Genomic DNA, 22,552 nt, shown 5'->3' on the forward strand with positions numbered 1-22,552 from the left:
TGAAACCCAGAAAGAAAAAAACAAAAACACGATTGCAGCTTTGTTGTATTTCTTCGTTCAGTAACTCTTCCTGTGTGTCTTTATCTTTGGCTAGAGCTGTGTTATTATTTAGAGAACAGAGAACATTAGGCGAGCCTCTGGAGCCAGCAAGGCTGTTTCTAATGTGTCTGATTCTATCTGCTTCTGATATCCGACTCCTGTCACCTTGATAAAACACCAGCACCTCGTGAGTTAAGTAAGTAAACATGCCACACTTGTTGGTGGAGAGCAATGCCAACTAAAATGTGAATAAATACAAATTCAAAGAAATGGCTGAATTGTACCTTGAGAAGGAGCATAAACAATGACAGCTTGTTGATGCGTTGATAAAAGATACACTTAAGCGTGCAGGATTGATGCGCAACTCATGCTTGTCTGACATAAATATTCAGGTGCACTGACATGTCAGAATCTGTCAATAAGACAGCAGTAGAATTTCAAAGAGAAGGGTCAAGAAGCCAAGAGTAGCACTTTGCTGCAAATCAATGGCAGAGGGATTCTATTGATGAACAAAGTGAACAATAATTAGCCAAAAAGAATTCCGGCAGACATACTGATTGCAAATCAAACAGCCAACTCTCTGGCACAGATTACAGCTCCCTTGAATACCATTCCAGTCCAAAGCCAGTAATGTCTGCTTTCAGTGTTGATGATGTGTCTGTCCAGCAAACACACACAAAACACATACATTTTTCATTCATTCTGAGGACATTGCATCGTCAACCCAAACTTCAACTGGCCTTACTTAGTATTTTTCCTGACCTGATCAAATCTAACCATATAGCCATATTCTTGGGTGTGTGTGAACAATTACATCCTGACACCCTCTAACTACTACTTGTCCAAGCCTAACTCTCCCTGACTTTAGCCTGACCGTGAAATGTGTACGTTTTTACCAAAATACAACTTTATATATACAAAGTGAAACATGTTTTTTTTTTGTCCGCACAACAGTAAATGAGTAAACTCATCCCATGAGTGTAGAAATAAATGTATTTCTTAGTCTCATCAAATATGTTCCACTCAAAAATGTAGTGTTTTCCTCGTGATTGAGGATATATATAATGTGTTCCCCATATAATGGGACTCTGAGAACAGATTTAAATCCCAACACACACACACACACACACACACACACACACACACACACACACACACACACACACACACACACACACACACACACACACACACACACACACACACACACACACACACACACACACAGAGGGACAGCAGCAGTCCTTTGTCTCTGGTCTAAACCTCGTCTGACTCTGAGTGGCCTCCGGCTCCAGTTGCCCGGTGTTCTCCCCTCTTGCCCTGCATAGAACAAACAGGTGGCAACACAGCAGCTCTCCACTCAGTTGCCGAAGCACAAGGACACCAAACTGATTGCATCACTGTGAATGTCACTCAGCCAGAGTAATGCTGTACCCAGGTGTAAACACTCTGTTTTGAGCTGAACTCAGAAGGATGTCTTGGCACCAATTTTTGAAAATGCTTCAGGCAGAAACTGAGATAATGACTTCTGTTCACAATGTGGCCACTCTAGATTCAGCAACAGTCCCCTATTAGCTGGACATCACTGAAGTTGGCTGGTTAGGTTTTCCCCTCGACGCCACATTGTGTTGTATGGTTGTGTGATTTTATGTGTGCTGGTCAGAAATGTACTTGGTTCAATGTAATTTTGTTCTCCTATCAAAAGTGTGCAAATATAGCTTGTTTAAGCTTTCACCAAGGTACTGAAAACATGAAATGCTTGTCTCACTAATGCTAATTAGGACAAATCACCAAGTACAGTTGAATCTAATAAAAAAAAAAATGCATGGGATTGGTTTTATTTGCATGTCGCTAAAGGACTCTGAAGGACAATTTTATAATGACTATAATACTTTATGAAGACTTTTAATTGAATGTCTTTTCAAAAAGCCAGAGTAATTTTATGCCATTTTTAATGATGCCTCCCAGTGTAATATACAATAAAATGTCCAAAAAGCCATGTCCTCAATTTGTTCCTCGTAATTCCTTCTAAATGGCATCCCATCTCAAAATACAACAAATCACCTAATTCTGAGTTGTATTTGGAAAGTTTGCTGAAAGATCTGAAATGCTGTTTGCTTTAGTGTTTTCCTTCAGACCAAGACCTCATGCAACACAATGTCTGTAGCCTTCAGCTTGTGTTTTCACAAACTCAACCTCACAGTATGACTTTGCTGTTCGACTTCAATCTGGCTCGCCCCTCGAGCCAGATTGAAGTCGGTTGCCGACTTGTTCTGACCGACGTATTTGATCCAAAGTTTAGATATTTCAAAAACCATGAATGTTACTTTATGTTGACGGTACAATAAAGGTCAGTGAATCTTCAAAGTCTGCTTGAACATATTAACATATTTCGAACCAAACTATTCGTCTCTTTCACGGTAGTGTTTTTTACAGATGCAGACGTGGTCCTGTCGTAATGCCCTGCTATGACAGCGTTATACTTGATTTTAAAATGTTTGGGACACCTTCAAGGTCTGCAGAGGCTTGATAAGGACTCACTCATTTGAATTAGATGTGTTTGAGCTGGAAAGTCGCTTAAACACACTGGGCAGGCACCAAACCTGAGTTGAGGAAAAATGAACTACAAGAACTTTGATTAGCCAAGGGCAATCTTTATCTTTCCTTTACTCATTTGTGACTTTTTCTGTGTTCAAGCCTTTTTTGGGGGGGGGGGATTGTCTGTCTACAGATGAAGACCAAGAGACATCGGGGGATTTTGGCAGTGGTGGAGCAGTCATTCTCCTCGATGACCAGGAGGAGGACTCATTACAGAGTGGACGGAGCCGGCAGAAGAAGAGACGGGGCCGGATCCATCCACGGGGAGCCATCGAGGATGATGAGGACGAGGAAGAGGACAAGGATGATGAAATCGGCTACGTTTGGTAGCTCTGCTCCATTTCATTTTGCCATCAGCTGACCATGAAACTCCGGTAACTCAGCACAGATCTGAAGCCATTCCAGTGTCTCTTCCTCCAAATATCTTGGCAGCAGTCCATCTTTTGGCCCCAGAACCCACTCTTGTAATCCCGGCCCGTCATCCAAATCTGTCTCTTCAGTGACCTTCAAACCAGCCTCTTCATTTTCAAGTGTTTCACTCTTTCCACAGACAAAAAAACTGAAAGCTTATTACATTTCAACAACTGTCTAGCCCCGGTTCTGCTGGAGCCGTCAGCTCCCCGCTTGTACTTCTCCACAAACCTGCAACTACTGCTAAAACTGACACTTCTCAATGATATCGCTCCCTCCATTTTCTGTCACTCTTACCACTGTATGTCAGAATCTCTGGTCAGTCTGTCAGCCCAGATACATTAGCTGATGTGTTGGATGTAAATATGTTTTTGCTCCAGGGAATCCAGTTTGTGGATTTCCTTCCCTGTTGATCTATCAGCAGACCATCCTCATGTTCTGTGTTCCACCCGTTGGGCTCCTGCCAGTGTTCAACAATGTCTCCCCAAATCGCTGCCACAGTTCCAGGCTCTGAGATGATCCCTCTCTTTCCGTTATTTCATGGAGGATTGTAAATTATTTAATTGTTGATCTTGAATGTTCCAAGAAAGCCCAGGAAGCAATGAGATTAAAGATGTGTTGTCGTTGTTGTTGCATGTTTCTCATCGTGTTTCTGTAAAAGAGAGATTTACTTGGCCAGGTCTAGCTCTATGCATCTCAAACAGAACGTGATGCCTATTTGGCTGCTACAATACTTTGTTGCTATGTGGATGCTGTCTAGTGTCTTTTCAGTTCTTCTCCCAATCTCAGGAGGTAGGAAGTTGCTTTTCAGAGTGATAGCAGTGTAGACCAGTGAATTGCAAGGCCGACAGTGCGAATCTGTGGGGTCTTGCAGCTCACTATTATTTTACTAACCGGTGAGTAGGGCTGCTGAGGCTTTTTGACTGTGCATGGACACTAGAGGGAGAAGCTGCTCCTGAGCTGGGAGGACACATACGAAGTCAAAGCAGAGAGGAGACCCTGCTTTGCCTCCCAACATTGGATATCTTCAGTGATTGAAATTAAAATCTTCACCATGTCAACTAAGTGAACTTTTATTTGTAACTTTGAAAGTTTAAGTAAAGTGGCACTTTGGGTGTCTTTTGAAACGTACAGGTATGTGTCAATGTGTCTCTTGTTTTTCTGATGACTCATTTCCCTTATCCATTCATCATTAGCGACACTGTCCAACTCAGAGTCACAGGTTACTGGAGCAGATCTCAGCTGATAAGCAGTCCACCCTGGACAGAGGGGCAGACAAAAACACACCCACTCAAATCCATGGGGGATTTAGAGTCTACCTTATGTGCATTTTTGAGATTGTCAAAGGAAACCAGAGAACAGAGAGAAAATAACACACAGGTAGAAGATGCTCATTTTTCCCTCACTTTCGGGACACAGTGCTCACCACACTACCACCGTGCTGATAACAATAATAATTGTCTCTTATTTTGTTTCATTTCACTATTTCAAGATTAAATAACAGTGCCCTTGAGCACGTCGCTCATCTTACTTTGAAACAACCACACATGCATTGGTATGAGCTTCGCCTGCTTTGGGCATTTACTCTTTTCTACAGCCCAGATTTCTCTGCAGTGCAACAATCAAAGCTCTCCATCAATTCTGACCTTTTCCGGGCCTGAGAAAGCAGTATCCCCGTTAGAAGCTGACATAAATGACTGCAGTAGAAAATACTCTTATCACTTGCTTTTCAGACAGCAGAATTGCAAAGTCACCAGCTCCCAAAAGAACATAAAAGCTTAATGAGTGTTTTTTGTAATATCACTGGCTAATGGGACAGCTAACCTCACTGGCTTGAAACTGCATGCTCAGCACTTCAAAAGCACATTGAGCCAACAATCACAGGCTAAAAGGACAACCAAATCTTCTGGGTTGAAAAAGCGCACAATCAGCAGTCCATAACACAGTCCGTCAGATAGAATAGACAATGGGTTTAACAACGTGCGTCAGATTATGCCCGGAGCTGGGGTATAATCACCCTGTTCTGGGGCTACTGCATCATCTTCTTCTGTCATTGCACCTCTTGGCACGAGTTGTAAAGAAAATCTCTTGCTTTCATCAGATGCTGCATCAGTCTACTGTTTTTTTACTGCCTTGTATCCATCCAATTTGAATCTGTGCAATATGTGCCACTGGGAGTTTTTTATGGGTCCATCTATTGTTTTTCCAGGGCATTTTATATTTTGATGGACAATTCATGGCACCACATAATATCGCAACTGAAAGGAAAAGGTTTGATATAGCATGATAAATACCAGTCATCTCTGCTAAATGTGAAGCTAAATACCACTAGATAGTTAATTAGTGGACTTCACAAGACACATAACACATTGGAGCTTACTTTTACCCATTGTCTTCTTCAAGTACATGTACACACACACACCCCCAGTTTCATTAATGTTCCTATTTTCGTTGGTTCTCCCACTCATTCTCCCAGAGCGCGTTTCATCTCCATCTCAGTGAGGGGGATGTGTGGTTGTGTTTTATCCCCAGGGCAATTCATTGCTCCGTTTCATTTCTTTATTGGCTACTGCTTTATTAACCACAGATGGCTTCCCTGTTGGTCGATCCTCCCATCAACATAGGGTCTCCATGGAGAGTGGTGATGACTTCAAATGGGGGTTTCACCCTATTGGTCATCTATTTTTTAATGGTCAAATGCAGCTATTTAATCAAAGTTACTAGTGCACTCAGTCATTATGTCTTTCTTGAATTAGTTTTTGCAACCTTCTTTCTTAAAGCTACTAAATCATCATAGCTCATAATAAAAGTTATTCCTCCGCCCATGTTTGTTTAATCTTTATTGATACTTAAGTGTGCCAAATGTTCACCTACGTTTTGTTTGGTAAATTTGTGAGGGAGTGAAACAATCATTTTATTTCAATATTTTATTTTAATATTAGACAGAGTGAAATCAGCTTTCTTCCATTTGACAGATTAGCTGATGGATCTCCATGTCCATTTCTTGACAGAAATTTAAATACTATATTCAAAAATGCCATCCCATCTCCCAATGCAAACAGTCATTTAGAGAAGAAATATAAATTACCATGTGAATAACCTATTGTGTGAAAATAAAATCTGAAAGAAACACTTCAGACATCAGCCTTGTCAAAAATAAACATATTTACCACATAATTCAAGGCATAGGATGATAAAGTAAAACTATTGTATTCTCTGTTTAAGCTAATAAACTTCATTACAGATCAAATACTTTACTTCCAAATAGAAATAGGAGGTTTTCATTTTGTGAATTTCATGATGGACGGATGGATGGATGGATGGATGGATGGATGGATGGATGGATGGATGGATGGAAGGATGGATGGATGGATGGATGGATGGATGGCAAAAGATCCATATGTCAAAACATATGTTGGTCTATGATGGAAAGAGAAAGCAAGGAACAGCGACACACATCACCCTCATTGGTGCCTCACTTTCACTCACTCAAACATGCTACAGAGCCTACTCCACCTTATTAATATTAACACATTTAAGACCAGTACTTAACAAGGACAAGCTGTGCAGGGAGTTTGCTCCCAGCTTTGCACATACACCATGTAACTGGGCCACATGCCAAGATTCCTACTTTACAGGTGAAAAGTCCAAGTGTCTCTTCAAAGTCCTCAGGGTTCGAGGCTTTGCTCATTCCTCCCCGAGTAGTTGTCATTCTAGCTGTGTGATCAAGGACCGACTTAGACCTGCAACCCCGGGGGAGCGCAATTAACTACCTGACAGGACAAGAATCCAGCAGTGCTCCAGAGCCCGAGGACCAGATTTGAGGATCACTGGTCTAAAGCCTGCCTATGTAATTGGTAGAGACATTGTAATAAATAGGGATCATCTCTCTCTAATCTGTCACAGCCCACCACTTCCACTCACACTCTTTTTCATGCTTGGCTGCCACTGCATCAGCCAGCATGTGGATCCTCTGAACAGACCCCGGCGTGCCCCCCAGTGGAAGTATCTTGGATCATTCACCTCCATGTTGTTAACAGCTACAAATTTGCACATTTTGGCTGCCATTAAGGTCTCTGAAACGGCATTCATTTGCTGGTCGCAGCCTCCTGCTAATTAATTACATAGGTTGCAAAAGTGGTTTCAGTGGCTTCATTCCTGGCAAAACAGATAAATTAAACAGGAGCGTTCAGGTGAAAAGTTGGTGGAGAGAAAACCAGGATAAAAACACTGCCCTATTACCTCCACACAAACAAAATGTGTTTACCTACTTAGCCTCTGTAATTCATTTTTACCTCATCTGATTGGTGTATATCAACACTAAGTCCACCTTGTCCACCAGGATTTGTAATTCTGTTTTCACTCGGAAACAAACCTAATTATTTTTCATGCAACATAAATGTGACTTGAATTTGTAAACAAAATGTGGGCCACCAGTGCCCTCTGGTGGATTACTTTCCATCCTGAGTTGAGCGCCAGAACTTGGCAAAAAAAGTGTAAAGAGTGTAAAGAGGCAAAAAAAAACAACAACAACAAAAAAAACCGTGGGAGGCATTCTAGATGCATAAGAATTTGACAGAATTGGCCCTTTTAGACTCCAACAGAAGCAATCACAAAAATATATTCCTGGTGAATAACAATAACATTTTAATGATCATCACTCTAACAGTGTTAAGTCATTTTCATGTGCAAATATCTATTTACAATTGCATAAGGTTAACATGGTCCAAGTATTGAACTTTCATAACAAAGGCACTTTATGACCATAAAAGACACTACAGATAATTATAAACATCATACTCTTTTGTGCAATGGTATAGTTCATTTCTTGTAAAATCAGAGGTGAGGGAGGGAAGACCTCCTTGTCTTGAGTGTGTATAACAAAAAAAGCTTTGGGTTATGGCTGTCCAAAAAGGCACTGGATTGAAAATGTACATAATGTTTTCTGCTCCTCGGTATGTTTTTGTGCAACTCCATTCATGGTAGTTAATAAACCAATAAGACATTTGCACTTATAATAGCATAGCCATATCATTTGATGTGTTTAATAGGTCCACACTGTTCAGATGGAGCTCAGCGTGCGCTCGGTGACTCCTCTCACCAGCGGTTACTCTGAGCTGCAACTTCCACGTCCAAGATTCGTGGAAGGCGACCGCTCGCACCACCTTCCAGATAGCCAGGCTTGACAGCAGATGTATCTGAGAGCCTCCTCTTGCCCTTGTTCAGGTCTGGATGAGACATTAAAACATTCATTTCACGTGTGGCAAACGCAATCCATCACCGTGGCAGATGGAGGAGACAATATGGGTCTATGATGTGCCCACCTGATTCTCACCTGAGATTGCTAATAGCATCTTGCGTCTGGCTCCAAAAGTAGAGACGCCCACTTCCTTCAGGTCTTCATCTGACAGGGTGAGGAATGTCTGATAGTCGATCTGGATGAGTACAGATAGCAGTTACGCCATGACACTCTTGTATATTGCATAATTGATTCAACTGAAGTGTGGCCTTGTGTCTCTGTACTTCAGGCTGTGCAGCTACATAGTATATGGCACGACTTAAAACTGATGTGTAGCAGCTGCACATGATGATGAACTAAATATCCCATAACATTTGCAGGTCTACAAAGCTGCGCAGTCTGTCTGTGTACAGGTTGCATGTTCGTCCTGCACATAGATTTTATGTCAGTTCTAAACTATAAAACCATAGATATTCGGTGAATTGGTATCACAAAATGTACTATGAGTGTGTGTGTGAGACTGTCTTCCTCTGTGTGTTTGCCCTGTCCTGTCCAGGACGTACCCTGACTTCATCCATAATCAGCTTGGGTCAGCTCCTCATGAGCCTTGGTCACATTAAGCAGTCCAAAAGATTAATGGATCACATTTCTATGCAACTCTCAGAGTGTTTTTTGTTGTTGTTTCTTTACCTCTTGTTGTTCAAACACATCGATGTATTTGATTAGGCCAAGCTGGCTGAGCAGCTCGGGCAGGTCATCCATCATCGTTGGAGAAAGGCTCCTTTGGCTGCAGGTTGACGCCCTCCTTGATGAGCACAGACCTTCAAAGTAGCTGTTGCTGCTCATGAAGCTGTCCACTAGCAACCGAGAGTCCAAGTTTAGAGTAAAAGATTCAAAGCAGAAGGGAGGAAGTGGTCTTTTGCCAAAATCGGGAGCAAACGAGGTAACACTCACAGTTTTTGTCGAGTCTGTTTCTGTTCACAGAAGATGCAAACGCAGGAAAGGAAGGGGTGGATGAGGAGAATGTGGAGGGGGGTGAGGATGGGGAGGACGATGATGATGAAGAGGAGGAAGACGACGAGACATGCATGGATGAAGATGCAGATCCACGTCTGTCCCTCCAGTTCTCTGAGTCGCTCCCATTAGCCGCCTTCATCATCTGAGCCGCCCAAGACTGGCAACAGGAGAAAAACAGTGATGGCGTCAGATTTTGACTTGTATTATTTTCATCTGAAAGCAATTCACACAATGGTAACAAACATTACGGACAACGGATGGATTCATCGTCTCTCCTTCCCAATTTTCCCAAGACAGATGGTTGTTAATGGCCTCAAATTGTGTGTATGGGCATAATACCCATAGATCCAGAGGTTCAACAAGAAAAGACATTTTTCATGTTTCTAAACTAGCTCGTTCGCGCCTGTAGGCTGACCTATGACAGCCTCCCTCGCTGAATTATCAATGCAGCGTGCATGGCTAATGCTTTTCCCAGTTGCCTCAGTCTCAGAAGAAAATTGAACTTGCTGGAGGAATACCTCACACTCTTATTATTGTAAATGAGTCTGCCGCTCCAGCAGTGGCTGCTGGGCAGTCAAAGACTGGCCATTAAGGGGGGGGGGGGGGTTTAAACGAGCAGGGGAGATGAGCTGAAACAGCTCAGGTAAACAGGTTCCCGAGGAGTGGCTGTGTTGACCGAGGCGATGGTATCAGACCCCAGGTAATTGAGCGTACAAATTGGCGGTGCTTACCACACAGTGAGATAAATGGTCCAAACTGTTGGAGAGCAATACCAATAGATGAGACTGTGTTACTGAGCTGCAATGGGGATGTTTTTTTTTACTACTGTGAAACCAAAAAAAAAACTTTTTAAAAGACCTTTCCCTTTAACTATGATTAGTAAACAATAAGAAATGACAATCCAAATGAAGCACATGTTCGATCCAGTTTACTTCCGTTTGTAAAGATGGAGTTGAGCTTCTTCATACCTGTTGCTGGTTACTGCTGGTGCTCAGGTATGGTTTGTAGTTGCGACGGCTGACGTTGCGGAGCTCTTTCACAGCCTCTGCTGGCATAGACTTGGAGAAACCAAGGCCACTCCAAGTGTCTGTAGGAGTCCGGACCTCAGTCACTACAGGTTTCCTCTGCATGGCTGACGATGATACGCGCAAATACACAGATAGAAATCCAGACTTATTATGCTGAGGATTATTTGTAACTGGCAGTGGTGCCAATTTGGGACAAACCACATGACATATTCTTGCTCAAAATCGATAATGTAACTTTTTACGTTTCAAAATTTTAATAAATCCTAAGATATTAGATAAGGACCATTTTTTTGTGCTCAATTTGTTCATGCCATTAAAATGCTGTCTATAATAAGCTGTTTTGGCTTGTGACGATTAAAAGCACAATACTAAACTTCTCCTGGTTGCCCAGCTTCCTCCTTTTCTTCCCTCCTCCTCACGAGGGTTAGGAGGAAAGAATTAAACAGAACTAAAGTTTTCATGTGCAGCATGATGTGTCTCTACTTTGAAACCAGCCTTATTACCTTGGCTAATTATTGTGCTTTCTCATGCAGATGATTATACAGAGAAATACATGGTGGGCCGCCATGTTGTGCAAAGTGTGTCAAAGATGACTAGTAGATGGCTCTTTTTTGTTAGGATATCGCAATGAAATAGAGATAAGTCTTATTTTTTTCTTTTTTAAATTAAAGCCTAAGTGTGGATTGAATGTGATCCTAATTTAATAACGTCTGACAAACACAGTAAAGCCAGCAGGCACCAAATTTCAACTTGCCTATTTACATCGGGTATCAAGACAATCTTTTACCTTAATATCAAGGATAAACAGACAGACAGACAGAATGAATCACTGTTTGCTTGGGGAACAATGTGAAAGAATGTGAATAGAAAATATTCTTTTCTGTGTCTGCTCCTCAATGTAAAAACAGGTCAGCACATCATGGCAGGGGTTAGATATCACTCAATATGAACCTCAGTTTGGAAAACATTCTAGTTTCTTACTTTCCAACCATCAACATATTTTAACATAGAATGCCAAAGCCAACTGAACCATTCTATATAACTCCACTTGGTTTCAGATTGATATATTTAAAAAAAAAAAAAAAAAAAAAAAAAAAGTCTCAGTTCCCAAAAGACTCATTTCACTTCTAGGGTCTCATCCTATTTCAAGTTAATATCATTTTAAATTTCCTGGTTTCCACAGCTTCATTCCAATTTATAGTTCTGTTAAACTGAAATGAGTTGGAATATGGCTCATATTTTAAAGGTTGGTGAGATTATAACTTGAAAATTAAAACCAGAATGTCTGGATTTTCTCTGGGTAACATTATAGGAAGGTCTCCAAGTCTCGAGGCAGTAAATCAATACAGAATCAATTAATAAGAGCTGTAGAGGATGAGTCAATGACTTGTGTTTTTAAACTCAAATGCCCCGATAAATGAGTAAACTGGGAATTTATAATGCACACCAACCGAATACAGTATAATTCAGGATGCAAAACCATGATAGTGTGTATAAACAGGCAAATCAAAACCTAATGGCAGCAGCTAGTTTGACTTCGGTGAAATAAGCTATAGTGATCAAGCATAGGAGAAACAGGCATGCCAGCTGCACAATTATATACAAAAACATCTAACAAGCATAAATCCAATGATGCTTTTTATAGCTTATGGTTCCCGACAGTAGATAACATCCAAAGCTTTAAATCTGAAATTCATCAACCAAAACTTACTGCTTAGAGTGAGACTGATTCATTTGAATCTTCAACAAGACTCATTCGATGTGCTATGTTATATATTATCTGCAGCATGTATCAGCTCTCATATCTGTCTGTGGAAAATGCTTCGCTGGTTTTTTTCCACATGGTCATTGGTATTCTGACTTGGCCAAGCCTGTGTTAACTATTGAATCATGAACAGTGCCTTCAGAGCATGTGGCACACTTATTGAAACTTGAATTGTGAATGCTTGGATGTGTGTACAAACTGAACTGGCAAACAAGTGACCCTGGACATCCTCCATGTGTGAATATGATTTAAAAAAAAAAATGTTTAAAAAAACTTCGTCAGTCCACAAAGAATGCACTATCAACAGGATGAGAACTGCTGTGCCGCCAATTGTGTGTGCATGTGCGTATCCGGGTGAGTAAATGTCCCATTCATATATTGGCATATGGGTGTCTTAATGACTGCGAGGCAGATGGCCCATTCAAACTGCTAATTCATAATCCCATAAAGCTACACTGAGGGACTTTGGTACCATTTGGCAGCAGATCTCTTCAGTATCTCTCATTCTGCATGATGGATGAGGCTGTGTTCTCCCGTGTCTGAGCTGGTGCAATAAGTGCGTGCATGATGGGGCACACACTGCATGTGGACGCATGTGCATGTTGTCTGCATTGTATTTCCACCCCTTGTGTGATTTAAGTGGGCGTGCCAGTGCTACTCCATTATAACTTTGGCACGGTGCAGGCCCACAAACAGGCCCCCGTCATCAGTTGTTTTGGCAGTGAGTGAAGCTGAAATGTGGCTTCTCTATCAAATCCCTTTATTTTCTCTGGATATTAATATGTTCCTTTTATAAAACACTTAAATAAACCCCAAAAGCCTTCTTCATTTAAACTAATCTTTTATGCGTTTTTTGTTTTTAACAATGATATAGCCAAACATTTGTGCTCTTTAGAGCCAACAGAAAGAGCTGTATGGTTCAGTGCTTCTTTATAAGTTTAGATGAAATTGTTGTGCGATCTGCATATTGTTCAGGTCCCTCTGAAACACCTTGGTTATATAAAAGTGAAGATTTTTGGTAGGAAACAACAAAACAATCTACTGTACGTGTTTTAATGCAAAACTCTGAAAAAAGTCTTCTAAAAATGTCATCATTCATTTATTTATAAAAGCACATAGATCGATATATAAAACGGAGTGCTTGCTTCGCAGTGCTCTGCATTTTTGAAACCACAAAACTATTAAACATTTAGGAGTACTAACCTCTGGTTGCCAGCAGTTTCTTCTTCTCGTAGTCATAATCCTACAAGGCACAGACAGGAAACAGCATAAGTAAATAATGCATGAAATTGAATTTTTTTTTTTACCCCTCCCTCTGGATGGTGGAGGTAAAGGCAGCGGGAGCCTAATTTACAGCAGGAACCAACATAAGCATGAAACAACACTTCCTGCTGCCGTGGTGGTAAACTTGTTAAACTTCCTTCCATAAAGCTTTGAGCATGACAAATGACAAATTAGAAGAGAGGGAGACAAACCCCAAAGCCACTTCTCAGAATCAAATTTCGCCAGGGTAAGGGGTACGCAAATCAATAGATTACATAACATCCCAAATGAAACGTTCCTGCTGATTTTAATCTACCATGTTAGCGTTAGTCCATCTAATTCTCACCTGAACAGTCCTACAAAGCTGACACACAGTTGTCTGATGAGAGATCAAATCTATACAAGCTTTGCAAAAGAACAGAGAAATGTGTTCTTTATCACAGCACTGGTTCGGGGGTTCTCGCAGCTTGTTCAACACACATCGTTTAGGCAGAGCTTTTTTGTTGTTTTCTCATGGTGCTGGACGACTCTTGTTGCGTGGTAAATGACATGTACAATAGATTAGTTTCAGGAGCAGCTGGCTGAGGCAGGAAGTACAAAAATCTATAAAATGCAATTACATGGAAAGACAAGCAAAAAGCTAATCATTTGTGGGAAGAGGCAGTGCAAACACTTTGCACAGAGGAGTTATGCACTTCAGTGTCCTACCACTATCAAATATAAACAAATTATTCTTTTCTTGCAACATACCCGCCTATAACCCAGTTTTGCATCTTGTACATGTTAACTTTGACCGTTATTCATGCTTTCTGTCAACGTCAGTGGTTTATATCCATGTTTCATGCCCATGTCTTTGTTTTCATGTGTTGTTTATTTATGTTTTATGCTGAGGCTGATGTCCCGGATCCACTTCATGTCTGGTTCAATGTTCGTGTCTGTGGGATGTTTTCATGTGTTCATTTTATCTGTCTCCTCTTTGCTCCTTTCTTGTTGCTCTGTTCTTTGTTTGTTTCACCTTCAGTATCCCTAACTGACCCTCATTAAGTCCTCTCTTCTGGCATGTGTATATAAAGTGTTTTTCTTTTCTTTAGTTTGGTAACCAGCATAGCATCTCAGCCTCCTGCCTAGTTTCCATTTCATTTCCTCTCTGGTCTTGCATTATTATCTGTCAGCTCCCTGTTGTGTTCCTCTTCCTGCGGTTGGTCCACAGCTTGAGACTTTCATTGAAGTATCGTCATATTTAATATAGATTGCTTTCAGTCTGAAGAAGATCTGTGTTTTCCTCCTCCATCCACATTACGTGACAGTTGTTCTATGTAGGCAGCGCATAATTCTGTGAGAAAAATGTTCTTGGGGATTTTTTTTTTGTTACCCCCCCCCCCCCCCCACCTTACCTCAGCTTTGGTTGTGTCAGCACAAACAGTTAAAGCCAGAGTCATGTCTTTCCTCAAACTGTTCCTTCGTTCAATCCTCCCCCTTTCAACATCTGCATTCAGCAATCTGGAAACACACGCAGATAAACAGGATGGTAAGACACGGCCAGGTAACGTTCTAATAGCATTGCAATATTTCAAAACTTATTTTCCATTGATGTGACAGCAGCAGTGCTGAAGAAACATTTACAGAAACTGACATGATGGTAAATAATTAAAGAGTAGGCTATGTTGGATGAGAGATGCTCCATTAAAACTACACACTCTGCAAAGTTGTTTTTTTTCTTTTAATCTGCTGAACTACAAAGAATAGAATGAGAGACTAAGCAAAAGGCAAATATAGAGGAAGTGAACGAGCTTTCTTTATGCGATAGAGCTTTTTGTGTTGGCAAGATCTGTGGAGCGTAGACATACTAGAAGGATCAAGTACGTACTAAAGTCTCATCCCTGTTTCATTTAATCATGATTGTTTTTGTCTTTGTTTATTTGGTTCAGGTTGAAAACACACTCCGGTTAAAATTAGATGAAAAGACTTTAAAGGGTAACGATGTGCCAAAAACCATCCATGTGCGCTATGAATGCTCACCTGTATGTCAGCACCTGCCCTGTTGAATGGCGTCGTCCCTCACTGAGAACTTTGGGAATTTCAGGACCTTGTAGACTCCCCCTCCGGCTACCGAACCCCGTCCTGCTGATGCTGTAATTCACCGCATCACAAACCTCAGACGGTGGCATCACCTCACAGTCATCGTCCGACTGGCCGGACTGGTCGTCATTTTCAAGGATCTGTCCAGGAGGAATAAGTCGGTTTAGGTTTCTTTTAGAGGTGGCGTTTTTCTTCTTTCTGATAATCTGACAACAGCTAGCGTTTCATGATGAAACACCTTCTCCAGTGGCCTGCAGTCCATCCCCTTCAGTGTCATCCTCCCTTCCTCAGTTGGAGAGCTGAGGCCTGGGGGAGGTAAAGGTCGAGGCTTCATACCTGCAGTCAGAATCGCTGCCGTTGCTACAGGTAAAGGGCCTGCTCAACAAGTGAAAGTGAAAAGTGAAAAGTACCAAAAAGTGAAAAGTTAGATTGGCCTGCACAGACAACAAACAAATCCCTGTTTTTTTGTTTGTTTTTTTAATTACATGGTCAATACAATTGCAAATGAATACCTGAAGAGAAGAGGGGTGAGCTTGATTATTCATTTTACATGTTCAAATATTTATCTATAAGACATCTGAGTTGGCAATTAAAACTGGTGACCATTATATTCAATTTCATTTGTATTGTGCGTCTACTATATAGTTGCACTTTTTAATTGTGTGTTTGTTGATGGACGTGTATGTGTCATGACAACAATAAAATCTTCTGTGACGGACGTGTTCAGAGTAAAGATCAATCAAAAGTGTTGACAGACAAAACATTTTTTGTGTAAATGAATGTATTGGATATTAATCAGAAATCGTACCCCGTAAAAATCCAGCCATCCACACAGTTTTTGTTTTTTTTATACTTACTTTCTGAAAAAATAAAGTACTACAGTATATTGTTCTCATACTGATGAAGAATAGGATGAATTTAATGAGTTTGTCCTTCCTCCCTCTGCTTTTCAAACATGATTGTGTGTTTTATGTATCACAGTGTTGGATCTATCTTTATTTAATTATAAATTCAAAATAACGAAAATGGATTCATTCAATTAATATGTTATGAAGTGTTATTCCATCATGGATCCTAATATGTGTGAAATCCTTCAATTCACCAGAAGTTGCCGTCCCCCTGTAATCAATTCAAGTAAATGTGGTGCTTTCCATTCATCTCAGATGCTACAGGCTGGTGTAGCAGGAAGCCAAACAAGGGAAGCAACTTGCACCACGGTCTGCAACTATGTTTGTTTTGTCAAACCAAGGCATTAAAATTCTGAAAGTGAAGTTCTTCTTTGCAATTCTACGTGTAGTGTGCTTACCCTGCTCGGAGAGACGAAGCTGCTGCAGCAACATGTTGAGCCAATAGCTGGTCACTCCACCTCCAGGTAGGACGGGATCAGCGGTCAGCTCCATTACTGGGGCAGGCTCACGGGAATCCAGCCCCAGGAGCAGACGACGAGCCTCATAAAGGCAGGAGATGTTTCTCTCCAGACCCTTCACCACCACTGACTGACAGGTACGCACCAATACAGATGTTTTCATTAGTATTCAACACTGCGGCATGAGAAACTGCAGGGGAAAATAGTTTTACATCCCAAATCGATGTAAGCATTCGAGAAATATTTCAGCTGATATTTCTTATTTAATCCTATGAATATGAAATGTGCAATCACAAAGTCTATGAGGCTGTCCTATTTATTGTAAATTGAAACAGACGTGATTGGCAGCTGTCAAAACAACAACGTTTACCATATTATGACGTGACACACATCACAAGCGCGACAAGCTACAAGCGTAAAATGTACCTTGCTGGTCTGTTTCACTTTAGGCTTGACACTAATGAAGACTCCAAGGTTTTGCATCATCTGAGCCAGTGTACAGGAATCTGCCTCTCCATCTTCACGCATGTCAAACATCAAACACACAGGCAGACAGTCCTTGATGCGTGCACACACACACACACACACACACACACACACACACACACACACACACACACACACACACACCAGAAGATTTTTTAAAAAGAAAGATGAAGAACACGTTCAGATTTTTGCTATTGCAGCAGCAGAACAACAACTATACAATGGAACTTAATCAAGGGAAGAAATAGTGATTAATAATTGAAACTTGAGTATGTTTTAATGTAATTTCCCTCACATCTTTGTACAATTGACATCATGTAATCTACTTTACCACAAATGTAACTTTAGTCAAGCCACAATTTGAACTGTAAATTCCAGTGTGTGTCCAGATTTTTCAAGGAAAAATCTGGACACACACTGGACAAACAAAAAATTGAGAAATTGATTCAACAAACGGACAATCATTTCATAATGTAACACTACCATGAGCTGCTGCCGAGCCAGACACACTCCGTCGGGGCTGCCCTGGATCAGCAGTGACGGGGGACTCTGAGGAGCACTGAGGTCCGGGAGGATGATCTGAGTCTGGGTCTGATGCATGACACTCAGAAAGTGTGTACCGTTCTGTCCCAACAAGAAGAGATGCTGCTGAGAGGTGACGTCGAGCTGACTAGTCATAATACCAGCAGTGACCTCTGGTCCCAGCAGCAGGTCCATCAGGACACAGGCCGCCTTCTGTCAAGTTGTGACACAAACATACATGTCAAAGGTTTGTATAATTAATGACACCCAGGCAGTTTATTGGCATGCTGATCCAGTAATTTTTATGCTGACCTTGACCGCGGCTGCGTTGCCCTGAAGCCCCCAGACGGTGCAGCAGCTTCCATAGAACGAAGACTGTGCTGGAGGCTGAGGTGTTACAGCCCTGAAGCTCACGCTGACCCCCAACGTCTGTGCTACCTGCTGGATGAGTGGAGAACCTGCGTCTGGCAGAGTCTGGGGCACCAGACTCACTGGCAGGTCAAAGGTCAAGGACAATGGCTGGAGGTCCTGGGACAGAAAGGCAAACAGTGAGGTGATGAGGGAGATGCAGAGAGGAGGGGTAAATGAAGACAAACACAGACAGACAGACAGCAGACAGGCGCAGCTTTGACAAATACACCTGTCGTCTTCGCGCCAGACACCAGATTAATCACTCTATTGATCTATGCGTCTGACAAGAATGAAGAAATTGAGTGTTGAAACAAATAAAAAAAAATACAAAAATCATCCAAGGCTGTCTCAGCTCAGATTACACATTGACCACTCACTCTTATCCTCTTCCTGGCCTCCTCCACGCCTTCGACTGGCCCCGCTATAGAGACCTGTTCAAAGAAGATACATACAGAACATGTAAATTAATTTGCTCTCAGCTTCCTGTTAAAACAGAAACTATTGACTCGTTGAAAGTCTGTCCTTGAGATTTTTACCTGGTTGCTTTTCTCTCCGGCAGCGTTGTGCCGGTTGGAGTCAGGGAAATGGATGTGGCAGGATGTGACCTCCATCACCTTTTTGATGTTTCCACCACCTTTCCCGATCACATGGGAGTGCTCTGTGTAAGCCACGTCCATTTTTAGAGTCACCTTGTTTACCTGGTTTTTGTATAGACACTGGTGTCATTTGTGCACATGTCAGCACTTGCTGCTGTACAGTCAGGAGGCCAGATTTTTAAAAGAGCAGAGCTACTTTCACATCTGACACAATTGACTTTTGAAACTGTTTTAGTGCGCTCACCCTTGTTTCCAACACTTCCAATATCTTTTTTTTGGCTTCCACAACATTGGCTTTCTTCCCCTCTACCTTCACGTGTGGATCTATGAGGAAATCGCCATTTCCATGGCGATATGAGCATGTAAATTCAATTGAGTCGGCTCATTTCACAGGAAAAGGAAAGAACAAAGCTCTGATTTGCTGCAATTGAACCGTGAGGAAAATCTCACCTTTCTTTGACTTGGCTCCTATCTTAAGCTTGGATGGCCATTTCACCTGAGTGTTTGTTTCTCTCATCACCTGCAGGAGCACAAACAATAGGAGAGAGTGAGATGCAACGAGGAAGCTCTCACTGTATGCGGTCCTCACCCATATAATCGCAGCACTCACAACCAGGCACAAAGCAGATTGCTGTAATCTTAGAACACAAAGCCTCATTTGCATCTCAAACACTGAAATTATCACCCATCATAAATCCTGGAATCACCTGCTGCAGAGCATGAAACAAATATTTGAATTGTAGCAAAGATGCTCTCACCGATCTGTGAGCTGAATTTTATCCGGAGGCTCAAACACTGAATGGATTTGGATTTCACTGATAGAGCGCTTTTTGCATTGATTTAGCAAAGCGCTTTACAATGTTAGTCACGTTCACACACGTCACCCTGGCATGGAAGGTGCTCAAGTCCATCAACTGGGGGCAGTTTGAGGTTCAGTATCTTGCTCAAGGACACTTGGGCAAGTGGGCAGATGGGAGATTGAACCTGCAACCTTCCAATTGAAAGATTACCAGCTTTGCTGCAGAGTGAGTTGAAGGGTTTCTCAAGGAGTGGCATAATTGTTTGAGGATTGCTAAAGCTCCAAGTGGACTTTTACTTACCCTTTCAAAAAACTCCTCGCCTGTCTCGCCATCACCAGGCGTTGGAGCTGAAACACACGGTGGGCAAACGTGAAAAGAACAAAGATAAACATGAACCAGATCCTGTATTGTGATTTAACAAGCGGAGTTGCTCAGCAGCGCTGTATTGTTCTGTTTACAGCGCTGGCGATCAGTCTGGAGTGTGTGTGTGAGACGAAAGTCAACAGTTAAATGTTGACAATATTTAAATGTGGACTTGGTTGAAATGTTTCGAGCAAAGTGGAACAAGAAGAGGTTTCTGGGAACATCAACACTTTTAAAAGGCCGTCGCTCCATGGTGACATTTACAGGGTTCAGGAGGAGCCCCAGGAACGCCCTCAACTCCCCCGCCATCACTCTGGGTTACGCTGGCCGGAGCTGAGGAATGGGAAGAGAACAGTGCTGGGTGGAGTGAGAAGGTGGTCGTCAGGGAACGCAGCCACAAATTAGCCCGGAGGCAGCGAATCACATCAATGGCATTTGCTGACGTCAAGACAGCCCACTTCACCAAATAAAAAAATAAATAAGAAACAAAAACTCCAAAAGTGAGAGGAAATGTGTAAAAATAAAAAAAATCAGAGTGAAGTTCAGAACGTAGTGTGACAGATTATTACCTAAAGCGATTAGATGGAGTATTCACACTTATCAGAGCTGAATTCACTCACTTTCCCATCACTGGCAAACATCAGGCTCTATGTGCAGCACTGTCACAAAGAGTTTCCCGGCGACACCGGGGAGGCATTCGTCATAAACCTGCCACGCAGCGATAACTTAACAGAGGCTGTTACCTCTGCTTCCCAGGCGGGGATGATAATAGCGAAAAGGACTTGTGAATGCATTATCTATTGCGGGGCATAAATCACAATGATACAGCAACAGGAGTTTAGTGGCTGGCAGCCTCTGATGGCGTCAACAAGGGCGCAGCCAGCTGGAGGCCCTGACAGACACACCGGGGGTCAGGGAGATAGCGGCTTCTGTGACGAGGATGCTATGATAACCATCAGAGCAGAATAACTCCAGGAAAATGCAACTTGTAAGTCGGAATATGAAAATAGATTTTATTACAGTGCCAATAAATCAGGCAGATTGCATTGACAGTAAAGATTTGACTCACCATACAGCATGGCCTCCAGCTTCTTCCTGTCAATCCTGAACCTCTCCTCCACCCAGTCGGGGTCCAGACTTTGTCCTTTTGCATTCTCCCGACTCACAGTGGATTCTCTCCCCCCTTCCTCCTCTTCCTCGTCCTCTTTATCCTCTTTGTCACTGCGGGCCTCTCTGGGCTCTGCATTCGCTGCTGAGCCGAGTTCTAAACTAGTTTCCGAGTCGGGCTGCTGGCGTGCCACGGAGGCCGCCACCGCAGAGCTCTCCTCGCTGGGGTTTGTGGCCATAGCAGGACTGAGCCCTTGTCAGTGTTTGTGTGTGTGTGTGGGTCGTATGTGCTCATGTGTGTGACCAAGGAGACCAACAGGGAGAGAAAAAAAGGGGAGAGAGGGGTAAGAAACACCCCCGGGGCCTTTTCTTCGAATCCCCCGCCCCCTTCTCTTAATGTAATACACAAATCAAAGTCTTTCTTTCTCCTCTCAAGCATTTGAGGCTTGAACGACGGGCTACTATGGCTTGCATGGGTGTGTAAAAAGATGCACATCTTTGCACGCTCTTGCAGTGTCTGTCCTTTGGTAAATGCAGAGCGACTGCGAGACGATCTACAACTTCAACTGGGGCTGTCTTTACTCTGAACAAATCCTCAGTAATCCTCAAATCAACGTCCACAGATTATCAGGATTGATAGTCAAGGTCCATGATAAGACAAGAGCGCTGTCTCACACACACACACACACACACACACACACACACACACACACACACACACACACACACACACACACACACACACACACACACACACACACACACACACACACACACACACACACACACAGCTAACAAAACAAACAGCCCCATGAAACTCAGAGAGCTGGAGATTCCAGAGTTCAGGATGAGTGTAATAGAGCACTGATTTTAGCTTTCAACAAATGGGGGAAAAAGTGTGTGTGTGTGTGTGTGTGTGTGTGTGTGTGTGTGTGTGTGTGTGTGTGTGTGTGTGTGTGTGTGTGTGTGTGTGTGTGTGTGTGTGTGTGTGTGTGTGTGTGTGTGTGTGTGTGTGTGTGTGTGTGTGTGTGCAGAAAAGATGATAATCTGTCATTGATACATACTAATCTGCATTTACATGATCAAAAAGGAGTAGGAAGAAGTATAAAATGATTTCAACCTGCCCCTTTGCATCTTCATAGCTTAGTTCTTACATAAAACAAGATTTTGTTCTGAATTTAACATCAACTGTTAACAGTGTTATCATTACATGTTTAACACTATTTTTGTACATATAGCACTTTTTTGAATGTCGGTTCAAAGAAGAAAAGTATGTATTTATATTTAGAAGTTTGGTGAACAAACTTATAATGTCACGAATTAATACTTTTTTCCCCTTACAGCACTGTTAATGGGCTGAAATATTAATAAGTATATGTACAAATTAACCGGGTAATATAGTGCAATAATACAATGAGCATAATACTCCCACTCAAAAAAAAAAAAAAAACAACAACACTTG

General features: G+C 42.0%; 2 protein-coding genes across 2 annotated transcripts in view; one reads left to right on the forward strand and one right to left on the reverse strand.

Moving 5' to 3' along the window:
• The window catches only part of spock1 (SPARC (osteonectin), cwcv and kazal like domains proteoglycan 1), a gene marked incomplete at its 5' end in the record, with an annotated part of 110,537 nt that extends 106,958 nt beyond the window's left edge, over nucleotides 1-3,579 (forward strand). The window contains one exon of the mRNA XM_080502689.1: nucleotides 2,771-3,579. Coding sequence (XP_080358815.1) covers nucleotides 2,771-2,967 — 197 coding nt within the window. The 3' untranslated portion in view covers nucleotides 2,968-3,579. The remainder of the gene's footprint in view (nucleotides 1-2,770) is intronic.
• A 4,566-nt stretch (nucleotides 3,580-8,145) lies between these two features.
• bicc2 (bicaudal C homolog 2) lies at nucleotides 8,146-21,329 on the reverse strand (the record flags this gene model as incomplete). Its single annotated transcript, XM_080502117.1, has 19 exons — nucleotides 8,146-8,276; nucleotides 8,384-8,483; nucleotides 8,978-9,144; nucleotides 9,242-9,461; nucleotides 10,273-10,436; nucleotides 13,301-13,340; nucleotides 14,755-14,860; nucleotides 15,380-15,579; nucleotides 15,678-15,814; nucleotides 16,746-16,935; nucleotides 17,232-17,363; nucleotides 17,775-18,026; nucleotides 18,126-18,341; nucleotides 18,602-18,655; nucleotides 18,761-18,922; nucleotides 19,065-19,144; nucleotides 19,271-19,340; nucleotides 19,921-19,967; nucleotides 21,053-21,329. The coding sequence occupies 19 exons, from the start codon at nucleotides 21,327-21,329 to the stop codon at nucleotides 8,146-8,148; spliced, it is 2,745 nt and encodes a 914-aa protein (XP_080358243.1).
• Nucleotides 21,330-22,552: the final 1,223 nt, after the last annotated feature.

Source organism: Blennius ocellaris (assembly GCF_963422515.1).
Source record: "Blennius ocellaris genome assembly, chromosome: 9".
NCBI lineage: Eukaryota > Metazoa > Chordata > Actinopteri > Blenniiformes > Blenniidae > Blennius > Blennius ocellaris.